The sequence below is a fragment of the Hippocampus bargibanti genome, linkage group LG12 (assembly GCF_051943395.1).
Source record: "Hippocampus bargibanti isolate YZ-2025 linkage group LG12, ASM5194339v1, whole genome shotgun sequence".
NCBI lineage: Eukaryota > Metazoa > Chordata > Actinopteri > Syngnathiformes > Syngnathidae > Hippocampus > Hippocampus bargibanti.
In genome coordinates this window covers 15,622,596-15,644,305 of record NC_142745.1, presented here as the reverse complement: position 1 = coordinate 15,644,305, position 21,710 = coordinate 15,622,596, and the positions used below count along the sequence as shown (strand labels likewise).

Here is a 21,710-nt window from a genome sequence, read left to right as displayed (position 1 = left end):
GTGTCATGATGTGATGTCATGTCTTCTGAAACTCTCCATTTCCAAGCTCATTTTGAAGTTTTGGGACACTCTCAGTCATTTTTATTGGTGTTTTGCATTTGAGTAAAAATATCAGCCTGTGTGTTTTGGGTATTTTAGATGCTATAAAACGTTTTTCTGATGTCAGTTAGGAAACAAAAAAATGGTGTTGGTTGTCCTTCAAATGGCCTCTCCTCCTTACCTCTCCGAGCTCATCCACTCCTACACACCTTCTCAACGCCTCAGGTCTGCTGACCGGACATTATTAGATGTGTCAAAAACTAATCGGAGGCTCAGAGGGGATCGAGCCTTTTCCGTTGCTGGTCCCACTCTCTGGAATGATCTTCCACTGAACATTCGGCAAGACCCCTCACTGCCCATCTTTGAAACCCATCTCAAAACTCACTTGTACTCTTTGGCATTCGACTCAGCCTGATTCCGACTTGATCTTGGTTTCACTCCCTAGTGCTTTCTACTAACTTTGTGACAGCTTTTTTCCTGTTCATGTTAAGCTCTTTGCTGCAGCTTCAGCTGCAACAAAGCGCTATATGAATCAATATGTATTGTATTGTATACTATTGGTTAGCCTCTCAATAGCGTTTTGCAAAGTTTGTTAGCATTAAGCTAAGAGGACTTTAATCTATAGCCATGTAGTCAGATTCTCATTCAAAACTAAAAATTACTGAGCTCACCTGAGCTGACGGAGCCGTGAGTGGCGCATCGATCACGTGAATGATCCCGTTGACCGCCGGGATGTCCCAGGCCAGGAGGAGGTGCTGGTTGACAAGTTTCCGACTCTTGAAGGAACAAAGCAGTCAAAAAAAGACATTGAAATTACATTGTGATGAAGGCTGTGCGCCTTTCGATGGACCCAACCTCGTTGTTGCCATGAGTAACCGACAAATCGAAGCCAAGCATGGACCGGATGACGTCTTGGTGTCGCAGCTCCTTAAAAGTTCGTTTGATGTGATTGATGGAGAAGTGATACTCAACATCTCGACCTGAGAGCACCTAAAACCCACGGGGGGAATTAAAAAAAGATGTAATATCTCCCAGGGAGTAGAAATTGGTCATCATAGGTAGAATAGGAATAAACAGGAAATGAATTGATTCAGATCTTAACTCATTCACTGCCATTCACAAATTTATTCGAGAATTGAAAATATGACTTAGAGCACCATTCTCGAATTATTCTGTGGGTCCTGCAATTTGAGTGAAAATGACACAAACCCCGGCATTGGAGAGGACATTTTTTCACATGTCTGGCAGTGAATGTGTTAACTAGTTAGAATTGAATTTGTGTCAAATACAAAATTAGGATTTCATGTTTAATTCATTCAAAAAAATTAATTCATGTGCAAAAATGTGTCCGCTCCAGTGCCAGGGTTTTTGTCATTGTCATTCAAATTCCAGGACCCACAGAATATTCAGTTTTAGGACTACATAAACATTCAATACGTTGTTAGAAACTGCAGACTCTCTTCTTTCATCACAAAAAGAGTGTATTTCAAGCTTACTTGGTTGTTTAGTTATCTGCAATGAAAGTGGGGGCGGCTGTACAAAAGTTAAATGCTGCCCCCTCGTGGGAGGGAAAAACATTGCCAGAGGTCTGACCAAAGCTGGAAACGCTGGCAAGAAAAAACAAAACCTGAACAAATTCGGAAATGGCGCTCCACGTCAGGCTTTTCTATTCCCGAAAAAAAATTGGGAATAGCTGTGAATGAGTAAAAAAAACAAACCACATAATAAACACGAGTCTAAATAATGCACAGTCAGAAAAGGTGTCAGGTGGTCTCACTTGGCCGGGGTCGAATCCGTCATTGTGAGGCACAAATAGTGTCACCTCCGACTGCCTCTGAGTCAAAATGTCGACCAGACGCTGGCCCTGCTCAGACGAGCTACTGTAGTCCAACAAGGACTGGAATAGGGGTGGGGAGGTGGGGGAGCAAAGAAAAAGAAATGTTGAGATGAAACAAAGATCGCAAAGAGTCTGCCGCTTCACCTTGTAAAAGATGGTGAAGTTGCTGTAAGACCCCAGGACGTTAATCAGGACGCCGTTGCAAAAGATGCCGTCGCCGTCCAAGCCGTCCAAGCACTTGCAATCGACATCTACGTCCGTCAACAGGCAGCAAAAAAAAAAAAAAACACAAATACTGTACAAACGATTCAAACTACCCCACCAACCTCGGAATAGCCTTCCAGATGTTCTAATTTGGTGAAGATCGGTACCTGAGAGTCTGTAGCAGTAGGCGTCATATGTGTTACTCTGGTCAACGGGATCCTTGTAGAGGACCACCCCCACGTGGTTTTCGCCGCACCTCATGCTGGGGTAGCGTATGGGGTATCCCACCTTGCCGCCCTCCAACCAGCCGGCCACGCAAAGGTGCATCCCTAGCTGCAAGCGTAACCGGGTGAAGGTTAGGGTGTCTGGGTTACGGTTAGGGTTACCGGTGACGTCAATGAAACAACCTCAGTTGGACGCAAGAACTTGGAGACGGCGGGAACTCGGCCATTGCACTTAAAATTGAGGTTAAATAAATAAATAGATAGATAGATAGATAGATAGATAGATAGATAGAGACCCCCCACACAAAAAAAAATAGTTCGGAAAAAAATATAGCAAATATCCAAAGCCCAACGAGTGCCGAACCTGAAGCATGCGGGAGGGATTCCGTATTGTTTTAGTTTTGGGGGTCTTCTACATTTCTTAGGTCAAAAGTTCGCATTTTACTACCTTAAAAAATTCTTCCACATTCGTTCGCCAAGTGAAAAAAAACTTCAAAGTGATCACTCAGAATATTTACACACTTTTTTCCCCCTGATAACCCCCCATGCCCTCCACACACTCATTTTTTTAGTATTCCACATTTTCCAAGACAAATACAGATCAAGCATTTTACATACTGAACTTCCTCTTCCACATTTCTCAAGGACTTTTCAATATCCCAAAACTGCTGACAAAAACAAAAATGATCCAAATCTGTTTGAACGTGTACACACCTGTTGTGCATCCCCCAGCTGTTTGAGGTTGGCCAGCACGCCCCCTTCGGCCTGGCAGGCGGCGTCCGCCTGACTGAAATTCATCTTGTACTTCCCTTCCGGCGAACGGACGTGAAATACTCCCGCGGTATTGGCTAGGAACACAAACGCCAAGATGGGAGTCCGGGTTAAGTGCTGGATCGTAACGATGTCTATACTACACTGGTGATGAACGCAACCCAGTATCACTACTTTCCCTTGTTAGTGTTGCCATGGAAATGAGATGGAACTGGGGTTTGGTTGTAATAAACCATGCAGGTGGTGTACTTTTTCCATGGTAACAGTTCTGATTGAAATGTTACAACAGTCACTGGGGGGTGTTACCAGAATGTCTTATGTAATCGCTCGAACGGAGGAGGAGTTAGCGGGTAACGAAATTTGCAAAATGTCTGTTGCCATGGTTACAGAAGGCATCACATCACAAAATGTTTCCACCGTAACAGATTCCACGTGGCCATGTTACAGCAGTTACAGAAGTCATTCATACGACACATTGAGGCTACGTCGCTATGGTAACAGACGCCTTATGAAACGGTTTTGACCATGGGGATTTGTTACCATGGTGACAGACATCTTGCGAAGACGGCAGCAGGGTGTATGGGAATCACAAGATGTCTGCTGTCACGGTAACGGGCATCCGATGGAAAACGTTACAAGGATAACAGAGCGTCTTCCTGTTTTTCCAGTGGTTACCGTGGTAATGTAAGTCCTTGCAGGAAGCCGAGGGACTGCAGCCGCCATTGTCCTCCAGACAACGGTCAACAGGAGGCACCACTTTCTCCAGGCACTGAATCCCGTTGCCCACGTAGCCCGGCAAGCACTCGCAATCCCGTTCGTTCTGAATGGATCACAATTAGTAACATGAATCCTTAAAAAAAACATGGAAAATGTGGAATACAGTAAATATAGATAACAAAGCCAACACCATGGATTAGAGGATAAGATTAAGCTAACATAATAGATGACACTAGAAGCTAATTCCAGAAGCTAACCTTGGAAAATAACAAGTTTCTTCCTAAACGCTAACAGTCGAGGTATCTTAAAAGCTATAGTAACTCAAGAAGCCAGTGGTGGGCCGTCAAGGCCTTCTTTGCTGGCCTAAACATATCTGAATCACAGACTAATGTGAATTACATTTTGTCCATTAATTCTTATTAAATAATTCCAAATTGTCTGTCAGCTTCCTTTCATTGCTTTTAATAATAATACTGTAATACATTTCATTTATATAGTTGTGCTGCTTCCAGATGTGTGTTTTCATATTTAAGTATTTAACCAATCATATTTCAGGCATTATTTGTTACCAGGGTCTATCTGGACACCTTCACAATCAGTTCTGCAGGCTCTGGAGCATTGAAATCAATGGTGATGAAACTGTTGCTCTAACCAATCAAAACTGTTGCTTTAACCAATCAACCAATTCGAGTTGGTAACCCAAAGCCTGCTCGAAGGCGCTGGCAACGGCAAGTTTTCGCAAATTATGATTTGCTAGTCACAAGCCAATCATAATATCACTAACCTCTAGTGATAAGCGCATACTGGCCAGAGCTAGCACAATGTATCCGTAGCAAGCTACATAACCATACATTTTTGCGTGGATTTAATAGTGGTTTTGTCAACCCACAATGGCTGAAGGAGGAGAATAAATGGATTTGGTTGTAGATTTACTGTTAAAGGTGTGAGTTTGTGTTACTTCCAGGTTGAGTGAACGCTGGCGCGAATGGCTGCCGCCGCTCACCCGCAAAAAAAAACCCCAAAATATTCTTATCCCGTGACTGTAATGTTTCCTTGAGAGTTTTGAAAGGCGTTTAGCAACAAATGTATTTTTATTATTATTAAACCCATTTTCAAGAATAGATGGACATCATTAAGAAAGGTTGGACAACTCTGAGGCTAGCAAAAATAGCAAATAATATTGCAATTTTATGAGGTTATCATGAATCCACACGTTCATAGTAATTCTAACAGTTTAATGACAGTATTAAGTGTCTTCAAGTCATTCCTGGCCAACGAGATCCTCTAGTCAAAGTCAATGTCAGCTTTATTGTCAAATATGCTAATATGCATGACATACAGCACAGATTAAATTACTGTCCTCTCGGACCCAGCGTGCAAGGCATTTATAATGTGGCTAAAAAAGACAGACAATTGACAACAGACAATACATGTAAATTGTGAATCTAAAGTGAGGTAGTGTCATGTGAAAAGTGACGTAGTGTAGTAATGCAAAAACAAAAAAGTTTGAAGTCAGGTCGTGCAGAAAAACAGAAAACAGAGTTCAGCATAATAGTACAGCGTGTAGCGTGTACTCAGAGTTTGGTGAGTGTGGCAGTGGGAAGGGCCAGGGGGGTAGGGCTCGGAGGGAGTTAAGTCACCTCACTGCCTGTTGGCAGAAACTGTCCTTGAGCCCGCTGGTCTTGGCTCGAAGACTCCGCAGTCTCCTACCCGATGGCACCAGGGTGGGCGATCCTGATGGCTCTGCGGGTGAGGCGGGTGTTGTAAATGTCCTGAAGGGGGGAGAGACACCAATGATCTCCTCAGCTGTTCTCACGATGCGCTGCAGTCTTACGGCGGGACACGGTGCAGCCGCCGTACCACACAGTGATACAGCTGGTCAGGATGCTCTCGGTGGTACCGTGGTATAAGGAGGTTGTGATGGGGGTCGGGGTTCCAGCTCTTCTGAGCTTGCGGATGAAGTACAGGCGCTGGTGAGATCTCTTGGCTGGTGATGCGGTGTTGTGGCTCCAGGACAGGTCTTCGGAGATGTGCACTTCTACGAACTTGGTGCTGCTCACCCTCTCCACTGCAGTACCGTCGATGGCTAGTGACGCATGCTGGGGGTGCATTCTCCTGAAGTCCACAACAATCTCCTTCGTCTTCTCCACATTCAGACGGACATTGTTGTCCTTGCACCATGTGGCCAGGCGGCTGACCTCGTCCCTGTAGGCTGTCACAGTTGTGTCATCCGCAAACTTTATGAAAAGGGTGGAGCTGAGTGATGATAGTGAACAGTCATGTGTGAGCACAGTGATGAGGAGGGGGCTTAGCATACACCCCTCGCGGCCCCTGTGTTCAGCGTGATGGTGCTGGAGGTGTTGATTCCAACTCTAACTGCCTGTGGTCTCCCCGCCAGGAAGTCCAGCAGCGAGTTGCACAGTGCCGATCCCCGGTTTGCTCAGTTTGTCGGTGAGCTGTTGGGGGATGATGTTGTTGAATGCTGAGCTGAAGTCGATGAACAGCATTCTGACATAGGAGTCTCTGGTCTCCAGGTGGATGAGGGCTTTGTGGAGAGCGGTGGAGATGGCATCATCAGTCGAGCGGTTGGGCCGATATGCAAACTGGAAAGGGTCGTGGTTGAGGGGGAGGGCAGCCTTGATGTGGTTCATAACTAGCCGATCAAAACACTTCATGAAGTTGGGAGTGAGTGCAACCGGGCGGTAATCGTTGTGGCAGGTGGATGACGACTTCTTCGGGACCGGGATGATGGTGGTGGCTTTGAGGCACGTGGGGACAACAGCCTGGCTCAGTGAGGTGTTGAAGATATCAGTGATGTTGGGTAAAATTCCCTCATCTTCGTCTGGTTCGGACTTCGTCGAATTTCTTGATGAAATGCCAGTTGAGTCGATAGTTGGTACACAGCAAAAACTACTTTATTCAGTAACAATCGTGAGAAACATCTCTAGGCTCTTCAGGCTTAGTTTAAAGAATACCGCGACAGTCTGTTGACCAATCAGTTGCGGACAAGTCGATCTTCCGTCCAATCGGCTACGAACAACTCAGTGTTGGGAGGGCCTTAAACTGAAATTTGCCTGTTGCAACAACTATTGAACTAATATGCTTGATAATGCTATGTAAACTAAATTAAACATGCAATAATCATAACATGTACTAAGTTAAACATGAAATAACATAATATGTTTGCTAATCTAAGCATGAAATAACGTAATATGTATACTAATGTGCATAAGCACTCTATCAAGTGAAGACATCTGTGAGCTCCTCAACGCAGTCTCTCAGGACACGGCCAGGTATGCCGTTGGGACCAGGGGCTTTGCGTGCAGTGGGCCCTCTGAGGCATCGCCTCACACTATCCTGGGACAGTGTCAGCACCTAGTCGCCAGGAGGCGGTGGGGTCTTCTGTGCTAGAGTGCTGTTGTCTGCCTCAAAGTGGGCGAAGAAGTCGTTCAGCTGGTTCAGTAGAGTGGTGGAGTTCTCACAGGTCTGTGGAGAGGGCTTGTAGTCTATGATGGTCTGTATCCTCCGCCACAGGTTCCTGGTGTCTCTGCTGTCTCTGAAGTGGTTGGCGATCCTCCTGGAGTGTTGTCTCTTGGCCATCCTGATGCCGCGTGACAGGTTGGCCCTGGCTGTCCTCAGGCCCAGCTCATCGCCAGCTTTGAAGGCAGCGTTTCGAGCCCTCAAGAGCCTGTGGACTTCACCCGTCAGCCATGGCTTCTGGTTGGCCCGGATGGTGACGATCTGGTGACATCACGTCATCCATGCACTTCCTCATGTAGGAGGTGACAGAGTCAGTGTACTCCTGGAGGTCTATGGTGTTGTTATAGGTGGCTGCTTCTCTGAACATGTTCCAGTCAGTGTTGGAGAAGCAGTCTTGAAGTGCCTCTGACGACCCGTCAGGCCACACCCGTATCTGCCTCTTTACTGGTCTGACGACTTTAACAAGTGGCCTGCAAGCGAGCATTAGCATGATAGTGTAGTGGTCTGAAGCTCTGAGGTGGGGGCTTGGTAGGCTCCTTTTTGTGTGGTGAAAACATTGTCCAGAATGTTGTCACCTCGAGTCGGAAAGTTAATGTGTCCATGGATTGTGGAAACACGCTTTTCGGGTTGGCATGGTTGAACTCGCCAGCCAGCATAGGGAAAGCATCTGGGTGGGCTGTCTGTTGCTCGCTGATGTGCTGGTGGAGTTCATTCAGTGCCGCACTCCTATTGTTCATTGAGCTTGGGGGGATGTAAACTGCTACCAGCAGTATGGTACTAAATTCCCTCGGCAGGTAGAATGGCCGACATTTTACGAACATGAGCTCCATCAGTGGTGAGCAGTGTTTGCACACCACAACAGCGTTGCGGCATCAGGCATCACTGATGTAAACCGATTCCCCGCCGCGAGTGTCTTCCCTTCGATGAGCGCTCTGTCTGCCCGGAAGCTAGTTAGCTGGGCCAGCTGGATGGCACTGTCCGGTATGCTGTCGTTCAGCCATGTTTCCACAAATATAAGGGCACGACACTCACTCACGGCCTTGGAAGTAGAGCGGAGAAGTCTTATGTAGTCCATTTTATTGTCCAGCGTACGTTAGCCAGCGTGATGGTAGGAAAAGTCGGCCGGTGGGGGCTAGCTGCGAGCCTAGTAGAGATACCTCCGTGTTTCCCCCTCTTCTGCTTCCTCATACACCGCTTGTGGCGCCTCCACTCTGGGTTAGGTGCAGCAGTGGGGGTCGATGGACAAGTGGGGGTTGGTGGACGAGCCGACTCCCGGAGCAATCCGCATTCGCGTAGCACTTCCGTGTCAGCAAGTTGTGGTTTTAAAGAGGAACGGCCGACGTCGAGCAGAACCTCACGGGAGTATGTACGCATCGGGTGTAGCGAGGCAAACGGAGACAAACATTTACACGAGTGTGACAAACATAAGAAACACGGGAGAGAGGAGACGCTGCGTTGTTCAAGCGCCACCATCTTGGGAAAAAAAAGTGGAAATCACACCACACTCGCAGGTGTGGAGTAATTCAGACATAGCACTACTGAAGGCCTTTGAATGACATGCACGGCCCACCACTTCAAGACGCTAACGTTGAAATTGAAATTCAGAAGATGTTGAAAGTCAAAGTTGAAGGCTAAGAGTTAAAAGTTTAAGCTAACATCAGGAAGCAAATTTTCACTAAAATTGAAAACTAACACTGACAGTTAACCGCAGCAGATAAAGATGCTAAAAGCTAATATTGAAGCTAAATGTAAAGCAAACGTAAGAGGTAAAACGATGGGCAAAGTTGAAGCTAACACTAGATGTAACATTGTATGCTAACTTTGGAATATAACAGAAGCTCAAACTGGAACTTTGGAAGTTAACGTTGAAGCTAAGCATTTAAAAAAATGTTTTTACCCACCGGGCCTGTAAATTTGCAGGATGCAAAGTCGCTGCAGCCGCCATTTGCCTCCTCCACACACCTGGAAAACACATCGATCATGTTATGAGTGGTGAGCGGTCAGTGCTAAAAAGGTTTGCTTCTGCTAGCTGAAGCAACCCAATCGACCAAATATATTCCGCGCAGCCCATAAAATTAAAATAAATAAATACATTTTATATATATATATATATATATATATATATATATATATATATATATATATATATATATATATATATATATATATATATATATATATATATATATATATATATATATATATATATATCTAAATGCATTTCTTGATTCTGCACTATGTACAGTCTTGTTTATAGAACGGTTTTTGCACATCTACATTTGCACAGTATACAGTTGACATTTTTATTTTGTTATGCTTAGAATATCTTGTTTTCTATCCTTTCACTCCCACCCCAACCCCATCCCTCTTCAATTGCTGCTGTGGACTGCAAATTTCCCCATTGCGGGACGAATAAAGGTATTCTGATTCTGATTCATATATATATATATATATATATATATATATATATATATATATATATATATATATATATATATATATATATATATATATATAAAGTAAAGTCTCGTTATATCGATATTCGATATCCGTCCCTGCGCGCATGTAATTTTCTCATTGCGTTCATAGAAATAGTATCGTAATAAGCGGTACTATCGATATAACCGATATCGATATAACGAGACTTTACTGTGTATATATATATATATATATATATATATATATATGGTAGATAGATAGATAGATAGATATAGATACCTGTTAATGGGGTCACAGGAATGGCCGTCACCCTGGTAACCGCTACGACAGGTGCAATTGACCAGCAGTCCCATCTGGGTGCAGTTGGCCTCCTGGTGACAGCCGCCGTTATATTCGCCGCAGAGATCCGGAGCTGCGAAGTGTTTCAAAGCACTCAAATTGAACATGAGCGGTGTAGTGTTAGCTTGCTGCTCAAGTTTGTGAGGTCATGGTTGAGCAGCCGAGTGGCTCTGATTACTTGTCAAGTAATCACTCACGTGGCTCGGGTGCGCAAAAAGTGCCGTTGCCCTGAAAACCGGCTTTGCACTGGCAGCCCACATCCGGAAGACAATCGGCCTGAGTGTGACATGGATGGCACTCCTTGGGGATGGAACCTAGACACACACACACACACCCACACACACACACACACACACGCATACACACAAGCAAAGTACAGTGAGACCTCAACTTACAAACACCTCAACTTACAAACTTTTTGTCTTACAAACGTCAAATTTATGAAAATTAAACCTTATAATAAGCACTATTTTCATAATACACACCCACCACGGCTGGCGGAGTGATCTTCAGCGGAAGCACACGACCGAACAGCACCAGAGGTTAAGTTATCAACAGTCCTTATGGAAGGTGACTCTCCTTACATAAGCCATCAACGACCATCAAAAAGGTAAATAAAACTTTATTTTACAGCACAGTTTATTTCTTTAATTACAGTCCTCATGTAATGCGTCTCTCTTTCCAAACAGCAATTCCCTTTGACCTTTGACCTCCAACGCCATTCCATCAAGCCATAAATGACCATCACAAATGTAAATAAAGTGACTTTATGATACAATGCAGTGTATTTCTTTCATTACAATACAATAGCACATTTATTATACATAGAATAAGATATGTTGTGTGTAGTTTTTTAGGCTTATTTAGTTGAAAAGTATATTTTATGGAAACCCGGGAACGGATTATTCCCATTTTAATGGTTTCCTATAGGAATTTTTTTATTGACACTTTTCACCTTACACACTCTGTCTGGGAACTCACTGTACTTGTAAATACAAAAATGGAATGATTGCTCTGTATTAAGTCATTCGCTGCCATTCCCGAATTTATTTGGGAATTGAAAAGTGTGATGTGGAGTGCCATTCCCGAATTTGTGCCGAGAAAGCACTGGTCAGACCTATGGCAATGTTTTTACCTTCCACGAGGGGGCAGCATTTGCCTTTTGTCCATGTTAGCGCTTTAACAACAGCTTCAGCTGTTTAACACGCGATATGAACCAATATGTATTTATAGCTGCCCTCATTTCAAGCTCAAATAACTCCAGACCCATAGAACTTGGGAATTAACTATTTTCTTCTGAAGAAAGAAGAGAGTCTAAGATTTTTAATACTGTATCGAATGTTTATGTAGTCCTAAAACTCAATATTCTGCGGGTCATGCAATTTGAGTGAAAATGACAAAAACCGTCTGGCGATGAATGAGTTAAGTATAAAATAGAGGAAAAGGTGGATTCCTGTCAGTATCACTAACCTAAGTCGATTTGGCAGCGCTCGCCCTTCCAGCCAGGCCGACACACGCATTGGCCCGATCCCTCCATGCCCTCGTCACAAATTCCCTGTTTACACTCGCACGCTGGTGCGCACAGAAACACACACAACACGCACACACACACACACACACACACACACACACACACACACACACACACACACACACACACACACACACACACACACACACACACACACACACACACACACAAGCAAGCACATTTTTAATTTATATATTATACGGTTTTACATGTATACACACACATTCAAGTAACTGGTGTAATTCTGCATTCCATTTTTTTTGCACAAATATTTGAATCAAATTGACCTACTTTTTTCATTTGTAATCAAATAAAAGAAAAATTGGAAGGAACAAAAAGTATTTCAAAAGCACCACGAAATAAAAGCTAATTCTAATTTGAATGGTTTTTCTACCACAAATACTGTATATGACATAACAAGGACTTAAACATATTTATATATAAAGGAAAACAAAACAGATACAAATGTATCTGTATTTTTGGTGTGAGATGAACATCAAACCTGTGCAGTTGGCGCCGTAACGGCCCGATGTGCACATCTCGCACGCGTCTCCTTGAAAGCCGATGGGACAATTGCACTTTCCCGTCCCGCGTAAGCCGTCGCTACACTCGCCGTGGCCGCTGCACGGAGACTCCACACCGCCTGGACACACTGCGAGATGAAATTGACAGAGAAAGAGAGAAAGACAGAGAGATAGAGAGAAAGAATAATTTAATTCGTCCATATAAATAATAATAATAATAATAATAATAATAATAATAATAATAATAATAATACATTCCTTTAAGCGTCTTTCAAATCTCTCAAGGTCAAATAAATAAATAAATTCATACATACATACGTACATACATACATACATACATACATACGTACATACGTATGTATGCATACATACATGCATGCATGCATACATACATACATGCATATATGCATGCATACGTACATGCATACGGTACATAAATAACAAATAAATACATATAAATAAACAGCTACACATAACCAGCTAATGAACAATATATATATCTATATATATATCTATATATATCTATATATATATATATATATATATATATATATATATATATATATATATATATATATATATATATATATATATATATATATATATATATATATATATATATATATATGAACTTAATTGGTTCCCAGAGTGTGTAAGGCGAAACCATTATGATGGAATGCAGTGTCCGGCTTCCTCAGCATTAAACACTTGATGAGGAACATAGCCTTCTTCTTTCACCATCTTGAGGAATGATCCCTTGTAGGTGCTTTCTCTGTGATAATTGTATCTAGTTCATCAATTGTGATCTGTTTAGTTGGGTTGATGGCTTTTTGCATCAAGTGTACAGATGACTTGTGCGGGTTATTTGTGGAGCCTGATTGATGGGACATTTAACCTTCCAGTCTACACTCTGCTTTTGAACTATCACAGTTGAAATGGGTCCAAATTTCACTGTTTTATATCCATTTTCTCACCATTTTACTTGTTTTTTCCCCCTTTTTTTTGTTTCAAGCGCTGTCCTCTCCCTTTCGTGTGTGTGATTTCTCTCTCTCTCTGTCTGCCTGTCGCTTTAATGTTTAACCCCCCCACGCCCCACTGCTGGGTTCTTGACCAATCACATGGCCGAAGACGCCATTTTGTTTGTTGGAGAACGGCCTCACTCTCCGATGTAAACCGATCACCCGGGGGCGGGGAATAGAGAACAAAAAAAAGTCCGCTGCCATTTCCTTGCTTGGAGAACGGGCTCATTCACGAACGACACATCACTCATTTCGGCAGCTCCGTGTGTATCCCGAAAAATAGTTCGTATGCCAAGGTAAACTTTTCATAAATCTAACGTTCGTAAACCGAAAAGTTCGTAAGCCAAGGTGTTCGTAAACCGAGGTCCATATATATATATATATATATATATATATATATATATATATATATATATATATATATATATATATATATATATTATATATATATATATATATATATATATATATATATATAAGCGGCTGGATAGCTCAGTTGATAATGCATCGGTTTGGCATATGGGAGACGAGGGTTCGAATCCCACTTGTGGCAGAGAAAATGACCACAATGACATCATCCAGTGTGGGTCCTTGGGCGAGACCCTTCACGCTAATGCCTACCTCATACAATGATGAGAGACAATAAATGGAATGACATGCCGGCTCAGACGTCGCCCGGCCAAACAAGGTCTGCGTCAGGTGCTGGGGAACCAGAGCACCCTGATGAAAAATGGGCTACTGGAACAAAGCGGAGATGGACGAGATGCGATAACATGGCTCTGTTGGAATGCTACTACTCAAGCAACCCTAGTCAGAGGGGTTACATGCGGAGAATGAGGGCTGAATGGTTACTTCGAAAGCCACAGTCACGGTTGACCACGAAACAACTAGTAGATCAGTGTTCCAATATCCACAAACGGCAATTGCTATCACAACTTGAGATTGATGAGGTACAACACAAATTCCGAGGTGAAGGGCCCCAGGCTGCCACATCACAGGAAGAGGTTCAAGCAGAGATTGGGAGGCCCCAATGAATAATGAGATTGGGAAGCCAGCCCCAATAAATGAAATGCTGAGCGAGGCAGCAAATGACCTGAGAGACAAGATCATGGCAAGAATGAAAACTGGGCAACGAAGGCACCGATTACAACGGCTATGTGAAGTACCACCTGAAAGTCTCATGGAAACTGTGAATGCAGCACTGAGAACGATCCCGACCGGAACGATCACGGAAACCAATGAGCTGATATACACCTCAGCATCAGTGATCCTCGACATGCTTGGCTACAAGAGCAACCATGAGAGCCACGAGATTCATTACCCACCATGGAAAAGACTGTTGGAGGCCAAGATCAAGGCGGCTCGGAAAGATGTGAGTCAATTGACGGAGACCCAGAGAGGTGTGAATAAAAGGCCAATACCCAAGAGGTACATGCAGATAACCATACCTGAAGCACTCGAAACTGCCAAACAAAGTCTCCAGGCCTTGGCCAGTCGCCTAAAGAGGTACACGAAAGAGAATGAGGCCAGAAGAATAAACAGGCTGTTCGCAACACAACCTGCGAAAGTGTACGCTCAGTGGCAGGGTTCTAACAGCAGAGCAGACCCTCCAAGGCTGGAAACTGAAAGATACTGGAAAGGCATATGGGAGAAGGAGGTCGCACATAACAGCAGTGCACAATGGCTGGTGACTCTGAAAGAGGAGCACAGCAACATCCCTGAACAGAACCCAGTTACCATCACAGCGGCAGATATGCAAGGAAGAATCTCAGGTATGAAAAACTGGACGGCACTGAAAGAAAAGGATTTTTATTTTATTTTATATATATATATATATATATATATATATATATATATATATATATATATATATATATATATATATATATATATATATATATATAAAATCCTCGTCTCACCCACCATGGGTGGTGTCTGTCCCCCATTTTAGCTCGGGTCCTCTACCAGAGGCCAAGAAGCTTGAGGGTTCTGCGCAGTATCCGTGCTGTTCCCAGCACTGCGCTTTTCTGGACCGAGATATCCGATGTTGTTCCCGGAATCTGTTGCAACTCGTCGAGTTTGGGGGTCACTGCGCCGAGTGCTCCGACCACCACAGGAACGACTGTCACCTATACCTTCCAGGCTCTCTCCAGCTCCTCTCTGAGCCCTTGGTATTTCTCCATTCTCTCATGTTCCTTCTTTCTGATGTTTCCATCACTCGGGACCGCTACATCCACAACAACGGCTTTCCTTTCCCCTTTATCTATGACCACGTTATCTGGTTGGTCGGCCATTACCCTCTTGTCAGTCTGTATCTGGAAGTCCCACAGGATCTTTGCTCGGTCATTCTCTACTACCTTGGGAGGTGTTTCCCATTTTGACCTTGGGGTTTCCAGTCCATACTTCGCACAGATGTTTCGGTAGACTATGCCAGCCACCTGGTTATGGCGCTCCATGTAGGCTTTCCCTGCCAGCATCTTACACCCTGAAGTTATGTGTTGGATTGTCTCAGGTGCCTCTTTGCACAACCTACACCTTGGGTCTTGCCTGGTGTGGTATATCCGTGCCTCTATGGCTCTGGTGTTCAGGGTCTGCTCTTGAGCAGCCAGGATGAGTGCCTCTGTGCTGTCCTTTAGGCCAGCCCTGTCTAGCCACTGATAGGACTTCTTGAGATCAGCCACTTCTGCTATGTTTCGGTGGTACATCCCGTGTAGGGGCTTTTCCTCCCATGATTGTCCCTCTTCCAGCACCTCATCCTCCGTTCCCCATTGTCTGAGAAATTGGCTGAGTACATCTTCCGTTGGAGCCTTCTCTTTGATGTATTCATGGAGCTTGGATGTTTCATCCTGGACAGTGGCTTTCACACTCACTAGTCCCCGGCCTCCTTCCTTACGGCTTGTGTATAGTCTCAGGGTGCTGGACTTGGGATGGAACCCTCCGTGCATGGTGAGGAATTTTCGGGTCTTAACATCCGTGGTCTGAATCTCATCCTTTGGCCACCTTATTATTCCTCCAGGGTATCTGATCACTGGCAGGGCATAGCTGTTTATTGCCCGGGTCTTGCTTCTGAGGACTTGCCTCACCCGCTGGAGGTATTTGGTTGTAGCCGCTTTCCTTGTTGCTAGTTCGAGGTTGCCATTGGCCTGTGGTATACCGAGGTACTTGTAGCTGTTTTCAATGTCTGCTATCAGGGAGTGAGACCCCTTCAGTGTGGACTACCTTGCCCCTTAGTCACCATCCGACTACATTTCTCCAGCCAATGACATTCCGATATCACTGCTGTAGATCCTGGTTGTGTGGATCAGGGAGTCTATGTCCCTTTCGCTCTTAGCATAAAGCTTTATGTCATCCATGTAGAGGAGGTGACTGATCGTAGCTCCATTTCTGAGGCGGTATCCATAGCCTGTCTTGGCGATTATCTGGCTGAGGGGGTTCAGTCCTATGCAGAACAGCAGTGGGGAGAGTGCATCACCTTGGTATATGCCACATTTGATGGACACTTGCGTTAGTGGCTTGCCATTGGCTTCAAGTGTGGTTTTCCACATCCTCATCAAGTTTGCAACGAAGGCTCTCAGGGTCCTGTTGACCTTATACAACTCCAAGCATTCAGTGATCCATGTGTGTGGCATCGAGTCATATGCTTTCTTGTAATCAATCCAGGCTGTGCACAGGTTGGTATGTCGGGACCTGCAGTCTTGTGCGACTATTATGTCAACCAGCAGCTGATGTTTGGCACCTCTAGTATCTCTACTAATGCCTTTCTGTGCTTTGCTCATGGCATTGCTCATGTATTGATCCACGTGTCCACTTATCTTAGCCGCGTGTCCACTTATCTTAGCCGCAATGATGCCTGACATGAGCTTCCATGTTGTGGAGAGACAGGTTATTGGCCGATAGTTGGAAGGAACTGCACCCTTTGAGGAATCCTTCATGATCAGGATTGTTCGCCATTCGGTTAGCCATCCTGGTTGGTTTGGGTCAGGTTGGGTTGGGTCTGGTGGGGTGTGGTTCGATTTGGATCGTTCATACAATAGCCTGCTTAGGCAAAACAGGTTAGGCAACATTCGTAATGCTGATGAGGTGATACCGGAGGGGGGGGGGGGGGCAAACAGGCCAGTCGTTAGTCAGGAATGTAGGAACAATCAGTGGGGCCACAGGGAGTGGTCCTCTGCTCCCCCCAACCTGAGAGTAGGGACCTATCATAGCTGTGTCTGGCGCCGCCATGTCTGGACATTAGGGATATATAAATGGGGCCGATACGACCAGTAAGACTTTAGTTCACTGACGAAGCCTCTTGGATAGGAGGCGAAACATCCGACACCTTTAAAAAAAAGTACAGATGACGGCTGAAGAAACCTTCTCATCGATTATATATATATATATATATATAAACTACTTTTGTTATTCAGAAGCACTCGAAATGCAAAATTCAAGCTTCTATTGAGGCAGCACATTCGGTTCCAGCTAACCCTGACAGTCTCTGCCGTAGTGGTTTTTGCAGCACTTCTGGACCCAGCCCGGGTACATGCACACTCGCTTGCAACCGATATTCCGGAGCGACTTCAGCGGGTTGTCCAGGTCGGCGGACCAGCCCATGTAGCCCAGCGAGTATCTGCTGCGACTTCTCAAGCAGCTTTCCACACGCCCCTGAAACACAACATGCTTCACGTACTCCATTTTGGGCATTGGCGGTTGAAACAAGGTAAGGGGGTTCGAGGTAGGGGGGTGGTCTTACCGTGTCCAGGTATCGGCTGAGGCAAGTTGGAGGGAAGAGACAACTGCCGCAGCGGCTCTGTATTCACGCAACACAAAACCATTTAGTGTTAAGAGTCAAATCAAATGTCAATGAGGTCACGGTACAAGCGTATTAGCTCCGGCTAACGTTGGTGAGGTACTGACAAAGGTGGTTCTGTTTTCGGTGCTGTCGCAGTGCGCCCCCAAGCCTGGCGGCTCCAGGAGTTGGTCGATGCCGTAGGCGATACCCTCTTCGAAACTCAGGTGGCGCTCTACCACCTTGGCTGCATTTTCGTTGATTAATATGTCCCCCTATATCAGACCAAACGCACAATGATGCAATATCGCTACACTTGAAGAAGCATTTTGGACATATTTCGGCGGCTATGATTGCGACGTTAGATCGCCACCATCAGGCTGCCCGTGCAAAATAGCATTACCATGCCAACGTCAGTCAACAATTGGTACCAGGCGACATGTGTGTTTTTTCCTCACCACCACAGTTTTGTCACAGGCATACTTGATTACTGATCCATGCATCGTGCGGAAGGATGAGTATTTACTCGGCTGACTGACACCCTGAACCTACGCATGGAAGCACAGATGTGTTAATGGCAACCAGGCGGCCATTTTAATTCAAGAACATTGGAGTCCTGTTACCCTGGCGCTGCGTATGATGTGCGCTTTGATGGTGGCGGCCAGCTCCTCCTGGTGGTCGGGACTGGAGAGCCAGTCCTGCCTTTCGGGGGGCAGCAAGCTGAGGGCCTGGTTGGTGGGCCAGAATATCGTGAAGGGACGATGAATGGGTGACTGCAGCATGGGAAGCAGGCCGGCGCGCTACACCGAAAAAATAAAATAAAATAAAATTGGATGGATGGATGGAAATAGAGAAGATTAGATGAACAGACAATTGGACAGATGGACAGAAGGTGGAATGGACTGTAGGTGAGATGGATGGCTGGATGGATGCATGGATCGATAGCTGGATGGGCGGAAGGACGGATGGAAATATAGAAGTCAAGATGGACAGACGATTGGACGGATGGACAGAAATCCGGTTGGACAGTATGTGAGATAGATGGATGGTCGGATGGATGCATGGAAATATAGAAGACTAGACGGACAGACGAATGGATGGAAGACTGGATGGACAGTAGGTGAGATGGATGAATGCATATATGGAAATATAGAATACGAGATGGACAAATGATTGGACGGATGGATGGAAGGCTGGATAGACAGTAGGTGAGATGGATGGATGGACAGACAGATGGAAATATAGAAGACTAGATGGACAGATGATTGGACGGATGGATAGAAGTCTCGATTGACAGTAGGTGAAATGGATGGATGGATAGATGGATGGATGGAAGAATGGATGGATGGTCGGATGGATGCATGGAAATATAGAAGACTAGATGGACAGACAAATGGATGGAAGCCTGGGTGGACAGTAGGTGAGACGGATGAATGCATAGATGGAAATATAGAAGATGAGATAAACAGACGATTGGACGGATGGACAGAAGTCCGGTTGGACAGTATGTGAGATAGATGGATGGTCGGATGGATGGATGGAAATACAGAAGACAAGATGGGCAGACGATTCAACGGATGGACGGAAGGCTGGATGGACAGTAGGTGGGATGGATGGATGGATAGATGTATGCACGGATGGTTGGATGGATGAATAGATGGATGTGTGTAAAAGGTGGATGGATGAGACACATGATGGATGGCAGCGTGATGGATGGGTAGATCTGATCGTGATGATGTCATCCCAGGTTTACCTCTATTAACTGGTAGAAACCGCTGTAGCCATAAAATTGAGCAGCCGTCGTGAAGTTCATCTGGAAGGACAGAAGGCGGAAAAGGAAAAACAACAAAAACGGAGAGGAAAAAAGATGGGAAGGAGAGATTAAAAGTTGGGAAAGAATGAGAAAATGAAAGAGGTAAGACTTCTTGCTTCAATAGTCAATTGGTGTTTGTATTGAAATTTTGTGCGCTAAATTGTCTCTGCGGTGAAAACATAGAGCATACTAATACTGATAGAACTATTTTATTTGTATATTCTTAAAAATACAACGGTACTTATTTTCTACTCATTTGTATTTGTCTAAGTTTAGTCTAAGTTGTTACGCGATATAGATGTGTGTGTGTATATATATATATATATATATATATATATATAGAGAGAGAGAGAGAGAGAGAGAGAGAGAGAGAGAGAGAGAGAGAGAGAGAGAGAGAGAGATACAGTGATACCTTGGCTTATGAACTTAATTGGTACCTAGAGTGTGTAAGTCGAAAAGTGTGTATCCCAAAAATTAATTTCCCAAAGGAAACCATCAAAAGGAGAATAATCCGTTCCCAGGTCCGTGTGTATCCCGAAAAATAGTTTGTAGGCCAAGGTAAAATTTTCATAAATGTAACGTTCGTAAACCGAAAAGTTTGTAAGCCAAGGGGTTCGTAAACCGGGGGCCTATCAGCTACGCTTCTATCGTGTAGCTGATAGGCCCCTTTTGAAATGGTGTCATTCCCGCCCTCTATATAAATAAAATCTCGGGTGGGGGGAGAGCAGAAGCTTCTTCCTCAATGGCCTACCTACTTCTTCCTCACAATGACTCTCCTGTCCAAGATTAAAATAATCTATCTGTTCATCACCTTGATTCCTGCTGATTTTATGACCATCTTCTAACACCGTGAAGAGCCATGAATCAGAGAAAACGATCTAACAAATACTAGCGCACTGAGCTGAAGTGCAAATGAACGCTCGGCGGGCTTTTGTTAGCAATGGTGAGTAGCACTACCTTGTTGATGCGCTGTTTGCTGCTTAGCTTGTAGGGAGTGAGCATGCTGCTGAGGTAGTGGATGATGCCATTGGATGTGGCATAGTCGCTCTTGACAATCCGAGAGGCGTTGTTGATCCACACCGAGCCCTAGCACACACAGACACACACATGCGCACATGTGTACATGTTGTTAGCTGGATGCTAACGGAACCTTCTATGCTAGGGGGCAGAGTCACAAGAATGTGTGTGTGTGTGTGTGTGTGTGTGTGTATGCGTGTGTGTCTGTGTGTGTTTGTGTGTTTACATGCGTGCGTGTGTTTGAAAGACAGAGACCTGCTGCAGACTAAATTTTAGTGTGTATCCCGACTTGGAGACAGCCTGCTGGGTGCTTTGGAGGTCGTTCAAGGTCAACGTCTCGCAGGCTACGATGTGGTAGCTCAGCAGATCATTCAGACGCCCCAACAACTTCCACTCATTCACCTGCGCCACAAACATAAACGCACAGAAAACACACAAAGATGCATAAGCTCATATCCAACAAACACACAAAACACAAACACACAGACAAACACACTAGCAAATATGCACAATGAAAACACAAATGAATTATAAAATAATAATAATTTGGATTTCAAGTCCAAATATTGCCCCCAAATTCCATATCCAGTGATAGAGATTAGAGAATAAGAAGTTATCATATTTAAAAGTTTCATGCTGTTATATCCTTCGTCGACACTTCTGACTCAATACACAAGCGTGGCACGGGCAACCTTGGGTCAATCAGGTCAACGGACACAGCAATGTAAACAGCCAGCTTCACAGGAGTCATTTACGACCTGGGGAAGTCTTATCACCGGGGTAATTTAGGACTTCAAACTCCTTTTCACACAAAGAGCTCACTAGTCAGGATGCAAACTTATCAGTTCATGGGAAACACAATGTCATATTGCTTACATCTGTTGTTGCTCAGAACACCCAGAGGCGTGGCATTATAATCAAGAAAACTATGTTTTACTAATGCATCACTTTAATTTACATATACTCTCAAGAAATAGCTTAGCAG

The 21,710-nt window shown here is 44.5% G+C and overlaps 1 protein-coding gene across 2 annotated transcripts in view; it reads right to left on the bottom strand.

Annotated features, from left to right (window-relative positions):
• stab1 (stabilin 1) overlaps positions 1 to 21,710 on the bottom strand; it is a 64,382-nt gene that overhangs the window by 6,473 nt on the left and 36,199 nt on the right. The window contains exons 47-66 of one of the 2 annotated variants that reach the window (XM_089011159.1): positions 20,981 to 21,127; positions 20,666 to 20,794; positions 19,649 to 19,708; positions 18,519 to 18,695; positions 18,354 to 18,443; positions 18,024 to 18,170; positions 17,860 to 17,916; positions 17,594 to 17,771; positions 12,084 to 12,233; positions 11,521 to 11,622; positions 10,248 to 10,364; positions 9,991 to 10,123; positions 9,174 to 9,234; positions 3,751 to 3,895; positions 3,019 to 3,152; positions 2,248 to 2,413; positions 2,021 to 2,127; positions 1,817 to 1,936; positions 895 to 1,029; positions 711 to 815 (exon numbers count right to left, since the gene is read on the bottom strand). In XM_089011159.1, the coding sequence (XP_088867285.1) occupies positions 711 to 815; positions 895 to 1,029; positions 1,817 to 1,936; positions 2,021 to 2,127; positions 2,248 to 2,413; positions 3,019 to 3,152; positions 3,751 to 3,895; positions 9,174 to 9,234; positions 9,991 to 10,123; positions 10,248 to 10,364; positions 11,521 to 11,622; positions 12,084 to 12,233; positions 17,594 to 17,771; positions 17,860 to 17,916; positions 18,024 to 18,170; positions 18,354 to 18,443; positions 18,519 to 18,695; positions 19,649 to 19,708; positions 20,666 to 20,794; positions 20,981 to 21,127 (2,460 nt within the window). The remainder of the gene's footprint in view (positions 1 to 710; positions 816 to 894; positions 1,030 to 1,816; positions 1,937 to 2,020; positions 2,128 to 2,247; positions 2,414 to 3,018; positions 3,153 to 3,750; positions 3,896 to 9,173; positions 9,235 to 9,990; positions 10,124 to 10,247; positions 10,365 to 11,520; positions 11,623 to 12,083; positions 12,234 to 17,593; positions 17,772 to 17,859; positions 17,917 to 18,023; positions 18,171 to 18,353; positions 18,444 to 18,518; positions 18,696 to 19,648; positions 19,709 to 20,665; positions 20,795 to 20,980; positions 21,128 to 21,710) is intronic. The other variant, XM_089011160.1, reaches the window with a different exon arrangement.